The following is a 17,983-nucleotide window of genomic DNA, read 5'->3' as shown; positions in this document are numbered from 1 at the left end:
TAAGGAAAAAGGAACTTCGATTTACGCTTGCTGGAAGTTCACCTCAATAAACATTGAATGGTTTGCACCTTCAGACTTCAGGTATTGTGGCTCTCTGTTCATGCGAGAACGCCCAGGGAAGTGGGATGGTGAAGGAATAAGCCCTCTAAACATTGCTCCTTACAGAATGAGGCTGGGAATGAAATACTTCATTTTTACCCTATTATGTTTGCAGAAAAGGACAACGAAGAGAATTGTATAATAACCAGTAAACCTCTACTGTGATCTGTCACTTTGCAATTTCGTCCTTCCACCCCTCCTGAGAGGTGGTAGCATGATGATTCTCCCTCCCCAGACCTTGCAATTCAGAAGAGTTTGGAGTTAAAGTGGAAATGTGTTAGAAAAATAATACGATTTTATTCAGAAGTCAAATTCAAACTAGCACAAAGTGCAGTGAATACCGTATCTTGTTTGAGCCAGTTACAGAGTGAGCCCCACTCCTCACCCATGCCCTCTCCACCCTGAGCTTCCCAAATACAGCATTTCAGCAAGATACTAACAAGGGATGTAACTGGCTCTCAATCTCTCCTGCTGAAGAACCTCTTCATATAAATAATTAAATATTCATTGGGCAAGAAAGAGGAGACAAAGCAGGAGTTTGTAGCTCAGTGGTCAGGGCAATCCCCTGAGATGTGGGAGAGGCCCAGCTCCAAAAAGATTTCATTCATATCAAGTGGAACAGCTTCAGCAGGGGACACTGAGACATAACCACTCCAGAATACTCAACAACTCAGTGGTCAGAGCACTCACCTGGGATGTGGGAGAACTGACTTCAAGTCCCTGCTCCAACTCAGGCAGAACACGGATACAAACCTGGGCCTCTTACATTATTGGGGAGTGCTCTACTCCTAAGCTAATAATGTTACTAGTTGCATTATTGTAGCACATAAGATCCCTAGTTGTGACCAGGACCCCATTGTGCTAGGCACTGTACCAACAGAACAAAAGGACCGTTCCTGCCCAAAAGAGCTTACAATCTAAGCGTAATACAAGAGATCTGTAGGGAAATAAAAGGATACAATGAGACAATAATGGTCAGGCTGATCGGCATTCTAACCATTGTCAATACATTTACAGGCATCATGGCAAAGTAGAGTTTTGCGGCTGTATTTGAAGGTAGATGCTTTGTGGATGTTTTAAGGGAGCCCTTCCCAAGTGTGCTGAACAGCATGGGAGAAAGTAGAAAGATGCTTGTCTGAAAATATAACCCACAGCCACTGGAGACTGGCATGATGGGCGGATCAGAGGTGAGCATCAAGAGTTCAATGGCAAATGAGAGATGATAGGTAGGGTAAGAAATGGCCAAGAAGAGGCTAGAAGGTGAACACAAGCATCTTATATTTGATGTGGTAGAGAAGGGAGAGCCAGTGGAGAGATTAAAAGCTAAGGATGACATAGGCAAAGTGACGGTGTACACATGCACACATATGTGTATACATACACCCATCAAATTTATGACCTGCTTGCTCCTAGCTGTCTTTGTTCAAGGCATGATCTGATAGGTATGCTCTGAGCATGCCTCTGGGATCAGGCCCTGGAAGTGACAAAGGTAGGGTATTGCTTAGGTTGACAATCCTACTAGGGATTATGCATGAGCTAGGGAACCAAGCAGCTCAGTGGAATCAGGAAGTAAGTGATTTTGTGTATGCCCACAGGCAGAAACTTAGGTGCTTAGGGGACTTTTCCAGCAGAACCTTAGGTGCCTTAGGAATTTAGGCAGCTAAAGGGTTAGGCACCAGCTGAGCAGAGGTTTGAGGATCTCAGTGGTGCCTAAATGTTAGACTTAGGCACCTAAAATGCCTACATCCCTTTGTGGATCAAGCTCTGTGTACCTGAAAGTGTGAGAAGAACAGTGTTACAGGGAGGTTAATGATATTACTCTCACTCACACGATGGAGACAACCCCTTTTCTCTGACTCCACCTTTCCAGGGTCACAAGAGTCCTCCAATCCCTTCCTACAGAGCTGCAAGAGAGTCCCTGGAAAACGTGACAACTCCACTAATTTAAAATGGGAGGTTAATTTTAGAGCGGTTGGGTCTTCATCTGGTATGGAATCTGTCAGAGGGGGCACAGGAGTAAAGGTAACTGAGTTAACTGTCCCTTTTACCCTGAAGTCTCCAGAGATTTCTCAGACTTTGGATCAACTGAAAAGAGAGAAAAATAATGAGATTCAGGGTGACAAAAACAATCAGTAAAATATCATTCTCTTCCATGTTCTGCAGCTACCAGTGCGATGGTAAGCTATATTAAGGGCTTTCCCTTCCCCCTGCCCTGGTTGTTATCATGTAGACAGAAAATAGAAGACCAGAAGTAGTGCGCCTTTGATCCTACCCCTTATAATTTATGGTCATTTTGGAGGGTTTGGAGTCTGGGGGCTTCAGTACCACCTCTTTTGTATCCCATGGGAGAGGTAAGGAGTGAGGTTGTGCTTTGGTCAGGAACAGACAATTCTTTGGCTTTTAGTGTTTCTTCTACTTTCATCCCCAATCCTCTTGCCCCTCCCATCTGGTTGCTTGACCTTATCTCGGGAGAGGAGTTGAGGCAGGACTGTCCTTCAAGTGTCTGCTCATATATTACACACTCATTCTGCCCAGCAACACTTTAGCTCTATCTCTTCTCTGTTTTCACTTGATCTGCTTGTAGGCAGGTGTAACACACAGTGTCTTTGTTCTTTGTTCATACATATTAGTAAGAATATAAAAATATCAAAAGTCAAATGGGCAAACAAGATCCAAAATTCTGTCTCAGGCACAGGGCCGGCTCTAGCCATTTCACCGCCCCAAGCAGAGCAGCACGCCGCGGGGAGCGCTCTGCTGCTCGCTGGTCCCGTGGCTCCAGTGGATCTCACGCAGACATGGCTGCAGAGGGTCCTCTGGTCTCGCGGCTTTGGTGGACCTCCTGCAGGCGTGCCTGCAGATGCTCCATCGGAGCCACGGGACCAGCGGACCGTCCGCAGGCATGCCTGCGGGAGGTCCACCGGAGCCGCCTGCCGCCCTCCTGGCAATTGGCAGAGCACCCCCCGTGGCATGCCGCCCCAAGCACGTGCTTGGCATGCTGGGGGCTGGAGCCGGGCCTGCTCAGGCAAATATACAGGCCTGAGTACGACATTGTCATCACTAACACTCCTAAGAGCTACCCCTCTCCTCCACAGCAAGAGACACTGTAAGAAGAGAAGCAGGAGCACTAGCTACGGAATGATTTCCCAGTTACTCCATTTCCAGCTTCTCCCTCAAGGAGGCACAGTAAAAAGGAGGTAGGAGCACAAGGTATATGGGGATCTCCCAAATACTCCAGTCCGGGCTTCTCCCAGCAAGGCTGCTGTAGGGAAGGAGGCAGAACAGCTGGCTGTGAGGGAGGTTCCAGGTATGCTACTCCCTACAGGAAGCACTGTAATTAGAGTGGCAGGAGCACAAGCTGTAGCAGGTGCTCCGAGTTACTCCAGCCTCTGCCACTCACAGCCAGCGGCACCATAGAGAGCCAGACAGGAGCTCTGACTGTGGAATCTCAGGCTAATGAGAGGGCTGAAGTGCTTTAAACTCTTACCTGTTTTTCTTGTCCTGAGCAAGAGGCCAACGAGAGCAGCAAAGAAGATGAACGTAGCAATGAAGGCTCCCATAAGCCCTTCAGGTGTTTTTTGCTCTGTTGGAGAAAGAGGAGGAGTTAGTGATGTGAAGCTCATCTGAGTCTGTTTCAGAGAGCTAAAATTCTTCACACGGATCACACACAGGGAAGAGCTGGGATTCTACTGGAGGAGAGATGTGGTTCCTGGAGAAAGATTACGATTTCATTTGAGAGAAGTGACAGTCCGCAGGGCAGCATCAGGTCCCATGGGGGAGAAGTATGTGGTGGGGGGAGGGCAGAGTATGCTTTCAGGCAAAGCTGGCTTCTTACTGGGTAGAACAGTGCCACAGGGAGCAGGGACTATCCTGAGTTCCTATTGGGAAGGAAGTGGGGGGGAGGAAAGAAGGTCCTGGTTCCCTTACAGACAACAGTGTATTGGGGTCCTTGGGGCATGGTTGGGTTCACAATAAGGAGTCCGCTAAGCAGGAACAGGGTCCAAGTGCTGCCTTTTTGCTCCCTTGAAACTACTTCCCCCTTAACAGTGTAAGGTGCTGCACAATGCAGAGAACATGCTTTACAAAGAGCTTTAGAGGATGCAATAAGAGCTGAGGAAGTGCAACTGAGAAGCCAGGAGAGGAAAGAAGGGATGGGGAATGAGGGCAGGCAGGGAAATTGGGAGAAATTGGAGGGTGCTCCAAATGGGATGGGGTTATAGTACCCGCCAATTGATAGGTGAGGGAAGAACTGAAGCTAGATCAGAGGGTTGAAGCAAATGCTGAGAGGCAGGGGCAATAAGGAGCACTCACTCTCCTTTCCCCGTTTACCTGGTGCTCTGAGCTGGGCACTAGCTGTGATTGGCTCTTCAAGGGCCAGATGTGAGACATGGCAGCTGTAGGTGACAGGTCTCAGCTCTGTGGCAGTGCTGATACTCAGGTATGAATTGATGCTGTAGGTGCCATCCTGGGCTTGCCTATGGCTGGAGAAGTATGTGCTTGAGTCTGAGATAGGGACCTTGTCCTTGCCATCAGGGGCCTCTTGTGTCCACTTCACCGACACATCCAGGGGGTAATAGCCAGAGATCTCACAGGTCAGGGTAGTGGCTCCATCCCCCTCACGTGACACCAACTCTGGGAACAAACGGACTCTTGGGGGCTCTGGAGGAGGGTAAACAGGAAATTAAATCCAGCCGATGATAAACTGCATTTGAGGGGATGGAGTAGTACAGAGGAGTCCCTCATCCCCATTGGATGGGGCTGGGGAAGCAAGGAGGGGGGCAGAGTGATAGGGGGAAAGGTGAGGTTCTGGTGAATGGGGCCTGTCTCCCCTATCCCCCCCTGATTAGGTATCCTTATAGCATCATTGCCTCACCAACTAACTGCAGCTGGATGATATTCTGGGCCTGGTGCTGGGGAGTGGACACTAAACAGATGTATGTCCCTTCATCCCCCACACCCACTCCATGCAGGCTAAGTGATGCATCTCCAGTCTCCAGCAGCTGCACCACATCCACGTGGGCCGTTGACTGTTCTGCTTGTGCCATTTCCCCTGTCTGATAGTGGAAAACTCTACGCCCGCTGCCTCGGTGCTGCAGCCTCCACTCCATCGAGGCCAGAGGAGAGCTGGAAGCCAAGGCAAATCTGCAGTCCAGGGTGACGGAGGTGCCAAATCGGGTACGCAAAGTAGGGGTGCGAGATGACAACTGGAATTCAACTAGGAACAAAGAGAAGGAGAAATAGACTGAGAAAGAATTAAATATATGTGGTTATGGAAGATTTCCCCTGGCAGGACATCAGGGACTGGGGCACAGTTCCACCCACCTGGAGGAAGCATGCTGTGGACTGACTGGCCATGCTGGGTTGAAAGGTTAGAGATATGGCTCCCCCCAAGAAGATCCTATCATGCAGGCTGAAGCAAGATTATCAGGGTACGGGGAATAAGTGCATACTGATCTTCTTGCTACACCAAACTCTTGGAGAGCAGACATAGCACTTGCCAAGGGTCACAGTGGTGTGGAAAATAATGAACATAAGAACGGCATACTGGGTCAGACCAAAGGTCCATCTAGCCCAGTATCCTGACAGTGACCAATGCCAGATGCCCCAGAAGGAATGAACAGAACAGGTAGTCATCAAGTGATCCATCCCCTGTTGCCCATTCCCAGCTTCTGGCAAACAGAGGCTAGAGACACCATCCCTGCCTATCCTGGCTAATAGCCATTGATTAACCTAATGTCCATGAACTTATCTAGTCCTTTTTCAAACTCTGTTATAGTCTTATAGTAACAGTGGTGGGGAGAACAGTGGAGCCAGAATTGGGGAGTCAAAGGCACAGAAATGCAAGGGCAGAGTGATCAAGGGGGCACACTAGTGGTCCAGCAGTTACATCCTGCAGATGGCAGGAGGCCCAGAGGGTCCTGTACATTTGAGCTTCCCTCAAGAAGGGAGGGATTATCTATCCTGCTGACTCACAGCATGTGGAGTCCCTTTCTCTAGTTCCCTTAAGTCCTGGACTACAGAGTGGGGTGGTATTCCTGGGGTCTCTAGTTCCCCTAGCACTCCTTGGTGTGGAGGCTTCAGCCCTGGAGTATCTGGCTCCCCTAGTGCTCCCTGGTGCAGTAGGTGCATTCCAGCACTAAGGTCTTTTCCCCTCATTTGCAACGTTCTTTACCTGTAGTCAGCACTGTGCCCTCCTTGCTTACAGGAACCTTCAGCCTTGGGTGCAGCACAGCCATTTTATCATCTTCCTCACTGTCACTGCTGACTTTCAGCACCAGGGCTATGCTGATCCCACTGGACAACTTCAGGGTCCCCATGAACCAGGAGGCCTGGCTGGGCCCCTCATCTGCCAGGTGTAGGCTGTATGGCGAGATCTCGCAGGTCACTTCCTCCCCAGCACAGTCTGCATGCAGCAGGGATTCCGCATATGGGACTGGTACCAAACTTGCTGTAATGAGAAAGAGAAGACACGTAGTTTGATGAATGGAACAGGGAAAACAGGATCAAGTTTCAGTAGGGACCTAATCTAGTGAGACACAAAGGGCTGTGTCTACACCTAGTGTAAAATGGTGTGAGGCTGCTGCTACGGAAACACAAGAGCCTTAGCATGTAACATTGGTCTCCCAGCTTGTTTAAAGAAGTTCCTGTGGTGAATGAAGCAGTCATATGTATTATTTTTTATGAATACCATATATTCCTCAGTTTACCTGTTTGCTTTAACTTTGCAGACTGGATAATCTCAAAGGCTGTTGGGGGAAAACCACAGGGAACAAAACAATAACAGACAGATGATATCTTAAGGGAACAATAGGGAGAGCTATAATTTGGGAAATGCCTACCTGCCTACATACCAACCATGCTAGCAAGATTTAATCTTCCCAAGCATAAACCTAGGAGCAAAGGGGATGCTGAAACATTAAAGGTCCCAGCCTGAAAAAGGAAGAGGTATTGAGGGTACAGCAACAGCTCGAGATGTGTATCTGTCAAAGAGAAAATCTACCTGCCAAATCAATTATTGTTACTGAAGCACATGCCAATTTTTCTTGTTGCCTGCCCTCTCTTCAGCTATACTTCCCGAGACAAAATATGGGAGTGCTTTTAATAATTTGTAAATACTGTATATTGGCCTGGCTCTGGTGAGGTTGTTTTTGTGAGAATGTCTTTGATTAAGGGCTTCCCAACAGGTGACCATCTGAGATGGTCCAGGCAGATAGGAGAAGATTGCTCAAGATGATCCTGTAGTAGCTTTGCCAACTTTCTCGTACAGCCCCTGCTGAAATCAAACAATTGCATGAGAATTTCAGCTTCAATTAAAAAAGTAAGTTTCTAACCATCATGATTAAGGAGAAAAACTTTGTTTCAACTGCTAAGTAAAAATATTTTGTTTTAAAATAGTTGATTATTTTGTTGGTCATTATCACTGGCCACAGGTTCCCAAGGGGAGGAAACACAAGTGCCCAAAACCTAGCTGGACCTGCATGGTGGTAAGCAGCTGTCATACATGGGGCACTGGTCCCAGCCCTGATCCAAGCATGGAAGAATCACAAGATTCCATCCTAAAACAGACAAAGGCAAGAGGTCCAAGACCTGATTTGGGTTCTATGAGAGAGATTGGAAAGGGGACTGAAGTGCAGCTAGTCCTGTAGCTGTGATACTCCCCTTCTTGCACCCTCTCCTCTCCCTGTACCCCACCCTTATACCCCTGTCGAGTTGCAGACCCAGGGTGAAGTGTACGTTCTTCCACAAAGGAACTCTGTCCTCAGTTGAAGGCAGCTTGGCGGGACATAAGGGCAAGGAAATGTATAAGTTAGAGCATGAGCATACCAAGATGTTTCAGAGATAGTCTAAATGTATAACATGCAGCCAGTTTGAAAGGTGCATAGTGAGGAAGGTGGTTTCAGAGCCCAGTGAATAGGATAGCTGTAATTCTGCTGCTAGTTTGATGCACATTCATTATGATGATATGATTACATTTTTAAATTACATTATCACACATGATTTTTCCCTGCATATATCATCAACTGGTTTGAACTCAGGACTTTCAGATCAACAACACAGACTTCTACCACTTGATCTCACTGAATATGTCGACACAGCAAGTAGACGCCCACAGCTGGCCTATGCCAGCTGACCCAGGCTCATGGGGCTCAGACTGCAGGGCTGTTTAATTGCAGTGTAGATGTCTGGGCTTGGGCTGGAGCCCAGGCTCCAGGACACTGCAAGGTGGGAGGGTCATAGAGCCTGGGCTTCAGCCCAAGCACAGAAGTCTACACTGCAATTAAACAGCCCTGCTGCCCGAGTCCCTGAGGCCCAGTCAGCTGGCATGGGCCAGCCACAGGTTTTTAATTGCAGTATAGACATAAGGAAGTAGTAAGGAAGTAGTAAGTTGTAGCAGAAATACCCTGTGGAGCCTACGAACCAGGCACTAGACAGTAGTGTGACACACTTTGCTAGCTGCTTGCTTGACAGCATAGAACTGAGGGTATCAGGATTCTCAAGTTCTCTCCTCCTACATTCTCTTTAGTCAAACAGCACTTCTGCACTCTCATTGCAGACCATCCTCAAATCCCCAACCACTTTTTTGCCACTTTCATGTCCAACCTTAAACTCTCCCCTCTCTTGTCATTTCCACTTCCACTAAAAATTTTGTTGATTTTTTCGTCAAGATTAGAAAAGGCCGCTCTTTCCTTCCCCCTTGCTATCTTCTCCTCCTTTTTCACTATCACTGAAGCTGAGATCTCTCATCTGTAGCTTTCCTCCTCTGACCATTTCAGCAGCCCCACATCCCATTCAAGTGTGTTCCCCTTCATCATGTTCTCCTTTGCCCCGCTCTCTCCCTTCCTACCCTCCCTCATTCCCACCTTCTTCCTTACTGTCACCTCACACCTTCCCATGCTACCTACTTCTCTACTATCGACTCCACCATGCAACTTTTCACTCTCTCTCTCTGTCTTTATCTAAGGAGGAAGGAAGGTGTCCATGTACTTATGACAATGGTGGACTAGAGTTCCGGAGCCCAGGATTGCACACTGCAAAATTGCCATGCAGTAGCAGCTCCAACTGAGGTCCATGGATGCAAGTGCACCTACAGAAACTAGGTCCGGATAAGAACTGACTTGCACTGGCAGGACTGCCTGGGGCAGGGTGTGCAAAAACATCCATCCCAAGATGCCCCACATCTGGCCCTCATTTTTAAAGTTCTCCCGCGATCCCATATTACCCTTGGAAAGTCCCAGTGCCAGCTACTCAGCCTAGCAACAGGTCTCACCCACCAATACAAAACTGAGGTGAGCAGGGCAGCAGCCAATCAAAATATGATGTTGCCCTGGACAATCATTAGGATCCAAGCTCATCCTCCTCTGCTAATTAGGGAGCCAGAGAAGGAGTGTTTTTTTCTACCCAGCAATACGAAACATGTGGTCAATCACAAAAAGACACCAATAGAAATATCAGGCAGGCTGAGCCCGCCCTCATTCCTATCCGGCCTAGCAACCTCTCAGGAAGGGTCTAAGGCCTAATAACATCGGGACAGATTTAGCCAATCAGGAAAGGAAGCAAGATGATTGACAGATCAATATTAACCCCTTGAGGAAGCCAGTGCTGCAGGCTGCGGGTTTGCTGTCCTTGCCTTAAGTAATGGAATTTGGGTGAAGACAGCTTACCCATTGCATTGAGAGAGGGTGAGGCTGGGAGTATGCAGCAAATCTTGGCTGGATCTAGGATGTCCTCACTGATCAGGAGGGCAATTCTTCAAGGCGCTGAGGCTGTTGAATACCTTGTGTGTGTATTCCTGGACCACAGTTTCCTGTATCCACTGTCCTCGAGAGTAGCTCCTGGGATGCCTAGCTGAAGTCATGAACAGCTGGTGTCAGAGCCACTGTAACTGTCTTGTCCAGGGACAAAGAAGATTCTTTTAGTGGTGAAGGCAGCTGGAGCATTTCCCTCACTGCTTCTATCACATCTTCAGAGGCTCCCTCCAGTTCTGGGGAGGGTGCTCTGGCCAGCAACACCAGAGGCAACTGAAATCTTCTCCTCTTTGCTGAGACATTGGAGGGGATCCTGCTCCAAGATCTATGGGAGGGCAGGCCAATAAGGCCATGGTGGCAGGCTGTACTGATACTGGCATAACTGGGTATGCCCCTTCCAATGCTAGTTCTGCACCAGGACTCAGTACTGCAGGAGTATATTGGTGACAGAGATGAAAAGTAGCTCTCAGGAAATGGCAATGCTAATAGTTGTGACGATGGTTCCAATGGTAGGGTTGATGGTGCCAACATCAATGTTGATGCCTGTACTAGCATTGGGCTTGGTGCCGAGCGGAGTAGTTCCCAGACAAGGGCATATTTTGAAACTCAGAAGGGCTCCAGTTTTGAAGTTATGAAGTGTAGAAATTTGATAAAGAAAGTTAAAGACATCAAGAAAAAAAAATGGCTGGCAGGAGCAAGGACAATAAGGAGTTTTTTAAGTATATGAGGAACAAAAGAAATCCTAGCAATGGTATAAGCCCATTACTAATGGAGACGATAACATTAGAATCATAGAATATCAAGGTTGGAAGGGTCCTCAGAAGGTCATCTAGTCCAATCCCCTGCTCAAAGTGGGACCAAACCCCAAACAGATTTTTTTCCTGCAGTTCCCTAACTGGCCCTCTCAAGGATTGAACTCACAACCCTGGGTTTAGCAGGCCAATGCTCAAACGACTGAGCTATAATGATGCTAAAAAGGCAGAAGACTTCAATCAATATTTCTGTTCTGTATCTGAAAAGAAGCAGGATGACATATCACATGAGGATGATGAAGTATTTTCAAGAACTCAGTAAATAGGGAGTATGTTAACCAATATCTATAAAGCACAAAATAATTTAAATCACCAGGTCCCTGGATAACTGGCACCCAAGAGTCATAAAAACATGTTGGCTGAGGAGATCTCTGGCCTGCTGATGTTCATTTTAAATAAATCTTGAAATACTGGGGTGAGATGGGGCACTCACCTCCTGAGTACCTCCTATTGGCTGTGTGCAGTACTGCAATCCTCTTTTCGCCACTCATGGTACCTTCTATAAGTTGTCAACCTCACTAGGCAGGTCTTCAGAGGCTCAGCCCTCTGGCCAACTCACTGTCCTCAATAGATGAACCCCTTCCGGGGTTGCAAAAGTCCAACCAACTATCTGCCCACATGAGGGTCTTCAGCCCCATCTCTGGGACCTTTAAATCTGGTCCCTTCACTCAGGCTTCTAAAAGAAACTTGTCCCATTCTTGGGGCTTAGGTCACTTTGCTAGTGGCCAGTGGGGGAACACAGGCCCACCCACTACTCCAGGTCCTAACCCAGGAATCCTATAAACTGCACCAAGACACTGCTGCCTCCAGTTTGCTGCTATTCCCTGGGCCTTTTCCCACATAGCTCCCTTCTCTTCACCCTACACTCAGGGCTGAAGTTCTCAGATCTTCTTCCTCCTCACGGCACACAAGTACCACCAGAACTCTCCCTCTAGTTCTCTCAAGCTCCTGTGACCAGCGAGGAGCACCCTGCCTTGTTCCTCTGGGCTCAGCCAGGAACTGACCTGCTCAGGCTCAGCAGCAGCTTTTATTTGATCCTCCTGGGCTCTGACTGGCTGCTTCTATGCAACCCTTCTAAGCAGGCCTGCAGGACCCACCTTCACTGCTCCTTTCCTGGGGCAAGGTGAGGTAGGACCACAAGGCCTCCAGCAAGGGGCCTTGAAGGGCCAGGTACATTCCAGAAGACTGGAAGAGTGCTAATGTTGTGCCACATTTCAAAAACAGCAAGTAGGATGACACAGGCAACTGTAGGGCAGTTAGCTTGATATCAATCCCCGGCAAAATAATAGACTACCTGATACAGGAGTCAATTAATAAAAAATTTAAATGACAGAAATATAATTAATGCCTCTCCACACACTTTTATTTTAAATAGATTTTGTCAAACAAACCTGAATTCATTCTTTGCTGTGACTGTAAGTTCAGTTGATAAAAGCAGATGTAAGACACTTAGACTTTTGTAAGTTGTTTGACTCAGTACTGCATGCCAATGTGATTTTAAAAATTAGCATTGTCACAATATCAGTACAGCACACGTTAAATGGATTAAGAACATTTTTTTCAATGATATGGAAGTAAATATAAAATCACTGCTGATAAAATTTTCTGATGACACAAAGACTGGCAGAGTGGTAAATAGCAATGAGGATGGGGCAATCATACAGAAGGAACTGGACCAGTTGGTAATCTGGTGTGACATTATCTGACTAAAATATGACCATGTAGATCGAGGTGAGAAAACTACGTCTCGCAAGCCGGATCTGGCCGGTCAGGGCTTTGGATCTGGCCGGTCAGGACTTGGATCCGGCCTGCAGGATTGCCACCCCCATGGCACTGCACGGACAGGGCAGGCAGGCAAGGAGCCTGCCCTGGCCCTGCTGCACCCCGCTGCCAGCCCAGAGTCGCTCCAGGTAAGAGGCGCCAGGCCGGAGCCCACACACAAACTCCTCTTGCACCCTGCACCCCAATTTCCTGCCCTGAGCCACCTGCCACACTTTGCCTGCATCCCTGCCATACCCCGCACCCCTCCTGCACCCCAAACCCCTATCCTGAGCTCCCTCCCACATTCCTCCCTGCACCCCTGCCCTGAGCACCCCCATACTCTGCACCCCCTCCTGAACCCCAACCCCCTTCCCTGAGCCCTCTCATATACCCCACACCCCTCCTCTGTCCCAACTCCCTTCCCTGAACCCCTTCCTACACACCACACCCCCTCCCAAACCCTGCACTTCCTCCCGCACCGCAACCCCCTGCCCCAGCCCTACATTCATGGCCCTGCATTCAATTTCTCCACCCAGATGTGGCCCTCGGGCCAAAAAGTTTGCCCACCTCTGATGTAGATCATTGTTGCTACCACTGTTATATAATTGCAACAAATATTGTACACAGGTTGTCAAGTAAGGTGTCTATGGAAAGATTATGATTTGCTGAACATGGTTATGCTATTTATATGCATGTAACATTTTGTATTTGAAGTTATGAGTATTGGTTCTATACCTGGATTCAAATGTCTTTGCCTGCAGTAGCGCTGACAAGGTAGTTAGCCAGCATATCTTGGAGGAATTGTTGAAATTGACTGGCCCATCAAAAGAACATTTAACTCACAATGGAAGATGCCCACCCACCCTAAATGGACTTTCCTGTGAACGTGCTGTTTGAGGTACAGGTAATGGCTTCTACTGTGTCTTATCATGCACAGACATGTGACTTGCCTATGTGACTCCAAATATTATCTTGTCAACTAGGATTTTCCACTAGCTGTGCTGAGGGCTTTGTTTGAAACAATGGGTTTCCCTCCACATGGCAGAAGCTATAAAAGCCCCTGGAAACACCTCCATTTTGCTTCTTTCCTGCTCCAGCTCTTTCCTGCTCAAGCCTCTGGACTATGGAATTATATCAATGGGAGCATTCTAGCCAAGGGATCTAGGACCTTCCATTGATTTGGAAGCAACAATAGACTTGACTTAAGCCAGCAGTTTATTCCATCACTGCTACAAGCCTGAACCTAGAACTTTCCAACTATTGTATGTACCTGTTTCCTTTAACCAATTTTAACTTTCACCTTTCTTTCTTTACTTTTATAAATAAACTTTTATATTGTAGCTACTAAAGGATTGGCAACAGCATGATTTTTGAGTAAGATCTGAGTAATATATTGACCTGGGTGTCTGGCTGGTCCTTTGGGATCAGAAGAACTTTCTGTTTGATTAAATTGGTTTTAAAGAACCACTCATCTAAGTCTAGTGTTTTCAGACTCGGACGGGAATGCCTAAGGAAACTGCTTTTAAGACTTCTTGTTAGCCAGTGTGGTGAAACAGAAGTTTACTTTTGTTGCTGGTTTGGTATATCTCATGGGAGAATAACCACTAGTTTGGGGTATGTCGCCCTATTTCTCAGCAGTTTGTCCTGAATTTGGTATTCTCAGTTTTGACCCACAAAGGCACTGTTACACCTGGGCGCATTCAAACAATTTGCATTTGAATACAGCCAAATGCAAAACTGTACATCTAGAAACAGGAGATGCAGGCCCTAGTTATAAAATTGAGGCTATATCCTGAAAAGAGTGACCATCCAACAGATTTAGGGGCTATAGTGGACAAACATTCAACATGAGTTTCCAGTGTGATGCTATGGCAAACAGGGTTAATATGATCCTTGAACATATAAACAGGAGTGTAGTGTGTATGCCCCTGATGAAACTGATAATGGAATACTTGTACAGATGCGATGTCCACATTTTAAATAAAACGTTGAAAATTTTGCAGAGGATTCAGAGAACAGCCATAAAAATTATTTGAGAGCTGGAAAAAATGTTTACAATGAGAGGCTTAAAGAGCTCAATCTGCTTAGTTTATCAAGAAGAAGACTGAGAGGTTACTTGATTCCTGTGTATAAGGGCCTCCATGGGGAGAAAATACCAGGTGTGCAAGAGTTCTTTAATCTAGAGCAGGGGTCGGCAACCTTTCAGAAGTGGTGTGCCAAGTCTTCATTTACTGACTCTAATTTAAGGTTTTGCGTGCCAGTAATACATTTTAACATTTTTAGAAGGTCTCTTTCTATAAGTCTATAATATATCACTAAACTATTGTTGTATGTAAAGTAAATAAGGTTTTTAAAATGTTTAAGAAGCTTCATTTAAAATTAAATTAAAATGCAGAGCCCCCCAGACCGGTGGCCAGGTCCCCGGCAGTGTGAGTGCCACTGAAAATCAGGTCGCGTGCCACCTTCGGCACGTGTGCGATAGGTTTCCTAACCCTGATCTAGTAAGAAAGGCCTAACAAAGAACTAATGGCTGGAAGTTGAAGCCAATCAAATTCAAATGAAAAATAAGACAGATTTTCTAACAGAGAGGGTGATTAGCTCTTGGAACAACTACCATCTCTTTAAGTCTTCAGCTCAAGACTGATGCCTTTCTGAATAAACACCAGTGATTGGGCTCAATACAGGGATAAAAGGGAGAAATCTGATGGCCTGTATTATACAAGATGTTAAACTAGATCAGCAGTTCGCAGACTGTGTGTCAGGACACCAAAGTGGGTTGCATCCCCATTTTAATGGGGTTGCCAGAGCTGGCTTAGACTTGCCAGGGCTTGGGGCTGAAGCCTGAGTCCCACTGCCCAGGGCCGAAGCTGGGGCTCAGGTTACAGGTCCTCTGGCTGAGGCTGAACCCTTGGGCTTCAGCTTTGACCCCTACCCTTTCTGGGGAAGCATGGCTCAGGGTTTGGCTCCTCACCTGGGACAGTGGGAATCATGCAGACTCAGGCTTTGGTCCCCCCTCCTGGGGTCATGTAGTAATTTTTGTTGTCAAAAGGGGGTCACAGTGCATTGAAGTTTGGAACCCCTGAACTAGATTATCTAATGGTCCCTTCTCGCCTTAAAATAGATGCATATATTAGTTAAAATCTATGAATATCCTGGTCTATGGCCTTGTCTATATTGGGACTTTAGCTACTGACATAACTGGGATTTTAGCCACAGTGCAAACTCCCTTCTGTATGATTCTGATTTATACTAGTGCAGCCCAGTTATCACCAGGGCAGTTTATTCAGGTGTCAGTCTCCATTAGTGAAAATAATGGGTTTGCCTTTTTTCACTAGGAGTACCAATGTGATTATCTCAGAAGGGGACTGTGATGGTAATTCATTAATAAGTATGCGGGGCTCAGATATTGTGGTGGGGCGGTCATGTGGGTAAGTAGTGTTGTTGTACCCATGCTGGTCCCAGGATTTTTGAGAGACAAAGTGGTTGAAGTAATATCTTTTATTGGAGCAACTTCCGTTGGTGAAAGAGACAAGCTTTCATGCTATGCAGAGCTCTTCTTCGGATCTCAAGAAGGGCTGAATAAGAGCTAGCTCTGTGTAAGTCACAAGCTTGTCTCTCTCACCAGCACAAGTTGCTCCAATAAAAGACTTTACCTCACTCACTTTGTCCGTCTGAAGTAAGTAAGTTGACAGATAGTGACTCTGTATCTATTTATACAGCGCCCTTCACCCTGCTATCCCTTTGTCCATCACATCTCCTGCGAGCCCCTGGGGCAGGGCTCTATTTCTTGAGTCTGTGCAGATTTCAGTTAACTCATGGATTACTGTGGCTGGCATGGCAATTCTCCTATCCCCAGCTCCTCACTCACCTGAGACTTCAAAAACGATGGGAAAAGTGGAGTCAGTTTTTGTGCCTGGAGCCTCATAATTGGTGACACTGTCCAAGCTTCCATCATCAGCAATGCTGATACCTCTCAGTACTAGGGTGGCAGGGTCTGAGGAGAATGATCCAGCAAAGGCACCTGGAAATTTACCCACAGCTTCCTCTATATAATGACAGTCCAAGACCACATCCACAGAGCGTAATTGGGACCCTGGGGCCAGCTCCACTGGCAGCTCTGCTGAGAAGGAAAAGAATCAGCTGAGAGGTGGGGTGCACACACATACACATACCTGCTACCCCATTGGAACAAGACATTTGGCACTGACATCTTGCCCTTTTCTGGGGCAGCCCTATAGAAAAAGGGATGATCCAGGTGAGCCCTGGGGCACACCACAACCACACAATTCCCCTCCTTCCCTGGAACACCTCCCCTGAAGTACCTCTTCCCAGTTTGGTATTACTTCCCCATCCCCCACTGCCATCATCCTTTTGGAAAACTCTAGGTCAGTGGTCCCCAACCTTTTTGTGGCCAGTAGCACATTCATGTTTTCAGAAGAGTGTGGCGGGCACCAACAGTTTTTCAAGGCTTATTTTGTATTTGTACATTAAATAATATGAAAAACATCATATTTAATATAACATAATATATGAATCCAGAGAGAAGAGAGAAGCCAGAGAGCAGCCGTGAGGACAGAGAACACTGGCACCTGCAGCCCCAGAGTTCTCTGTCCCCGGCAGGTGCGGCTTGTCTCCCCTGCTGGGTACTAGGCGGACCCCGCGTCTGCTGGGAACAGAGAACATCGTGCTCACAGCCTGAGTTCTCTGTCCCCATCAGGTGCTGGGCCGCGGCTTCTCTCCCCTGCTGGGCACTAGGCAGGTGCACATAAATACCCCGGCGGGTGCCATGGTGCCCACGGGCACCATGTTGGGGACCACTGCCCTAGGCACTCCCCCATGATTATCAACTTACACTATCATACCTCCCTCTGGTGTCACCACAATAAGGTCCATCCATCTCGGGGGCGGGGGGGGCATGGGGCCCATTTGTCTAATCCCTTCTGGGACACAAGCTACTAATCAAACTGTTCTCTATCTTGTTCCCTGAGCCTATAATGAAGGGGTGGCCAAACTGTGGCTCATGAGCCACATGTGCCCTTTTACCGTTAAAATGTGGCTCACGAAAGCCCCCTTCCCTTCCCCTCATTCTCTATCTAACAGACTGGAGCAGGGTGGTGAGGTAGGGTCTTCTGCCCAGAGGGGAGGGGGGTCTCGGGGCTTCAGCGGGAGCAGGGCTGCAGCACCAAGTGGAGCCCTGGCAGGTGCGCCCTGGGTCTGGAACTTCTTAAGATTGTGCTATGTGGTGGGAGGGCTTGGCCACCCCAGCTATAATGGGCCTTCTAAAAGAGGCATCCCTGTAGACCAGCCAGAATCCCACAGCTGACACCTCCTAAACTCACCAGCCTTCAGAGCCAGCACTCCACAGATGAGGATGAGCCCTAGATTCATTTTGTCCCCCAAGCAAGGGGTTTCAGACACTCCAAAACATCATACGTCTGTGCCAGAATCAAACCCTGAACAGTCTTCAGCCTGCCAGAGTCTTTGCTTTCACTTTCACTCTGACAACCAAAAACAGATTCGAAAATATTAACTCCTTCCTTACCTAAGAAAGGAGCCAGATAGCCTGAG

At 47.5% G+C, this 17,983-nt stretch overlaps 1 protein-coding gene across 2 annotated transcripts; it reads right to left on the bottom strand.

The window, feature by feature from the left end:
- Positions 1-372: 372 nt before the first annotated feature.
- On the bottom strand, positions 373-17,922 carry TAPBPL (TAP binding protein like). 2 transcript variants are annotated; one of them, XM_032773463.2, is made up of 7 exons: positions 17,755-17,922; positions 16,284-16,535; positions 6,269-6,544; positions 4,970-5,311; positions 4,426-4,755; positions 3,584-3,679; positions 373-2,184 (listed from the first exon to the last, which is right to left on the bottom strand). In XM_032773463.2, exons 1-7 carry the CDS (start codon positions 17,801-17,803, stop codon positions 2,144-2,146), a joined length of 1,386 nt encoding a protein of 461 aa, XP_032629354.1. In that variant the 5' UTR covers positions 17,804-17,922; the 3' UTR covers positions 373-2,143. The 2 variants fall into 2 exon arrangements, with proteins under 2 accessions (XP_032629354.1, XP_032629355.1); XM_032773464.2 differs by having other exon boundaries at positions 16,284-16,532.
- Positions 17,923-17,983: the final 61 nt, after the last annotated feature.

This window comes from Chelonoidis abingdonii, chromosome 1, assembly GCF_003597395.2.
Source record: "Chelonoidis abingdonii isolate Lonesome George chromosome 1, CheloAbing_2.0, whole genome shotgun sequence".
NCBI classification, from domain to species: domain Eukaryota; kingdom Metazoa; phylum Chordata; order Testudines; family Testudinidae; genus Chelonoidis; species Chelonoidis abingdonii.
This window is presented reverse-complemented; position numbering and strand designations above follow the sequence as displayed.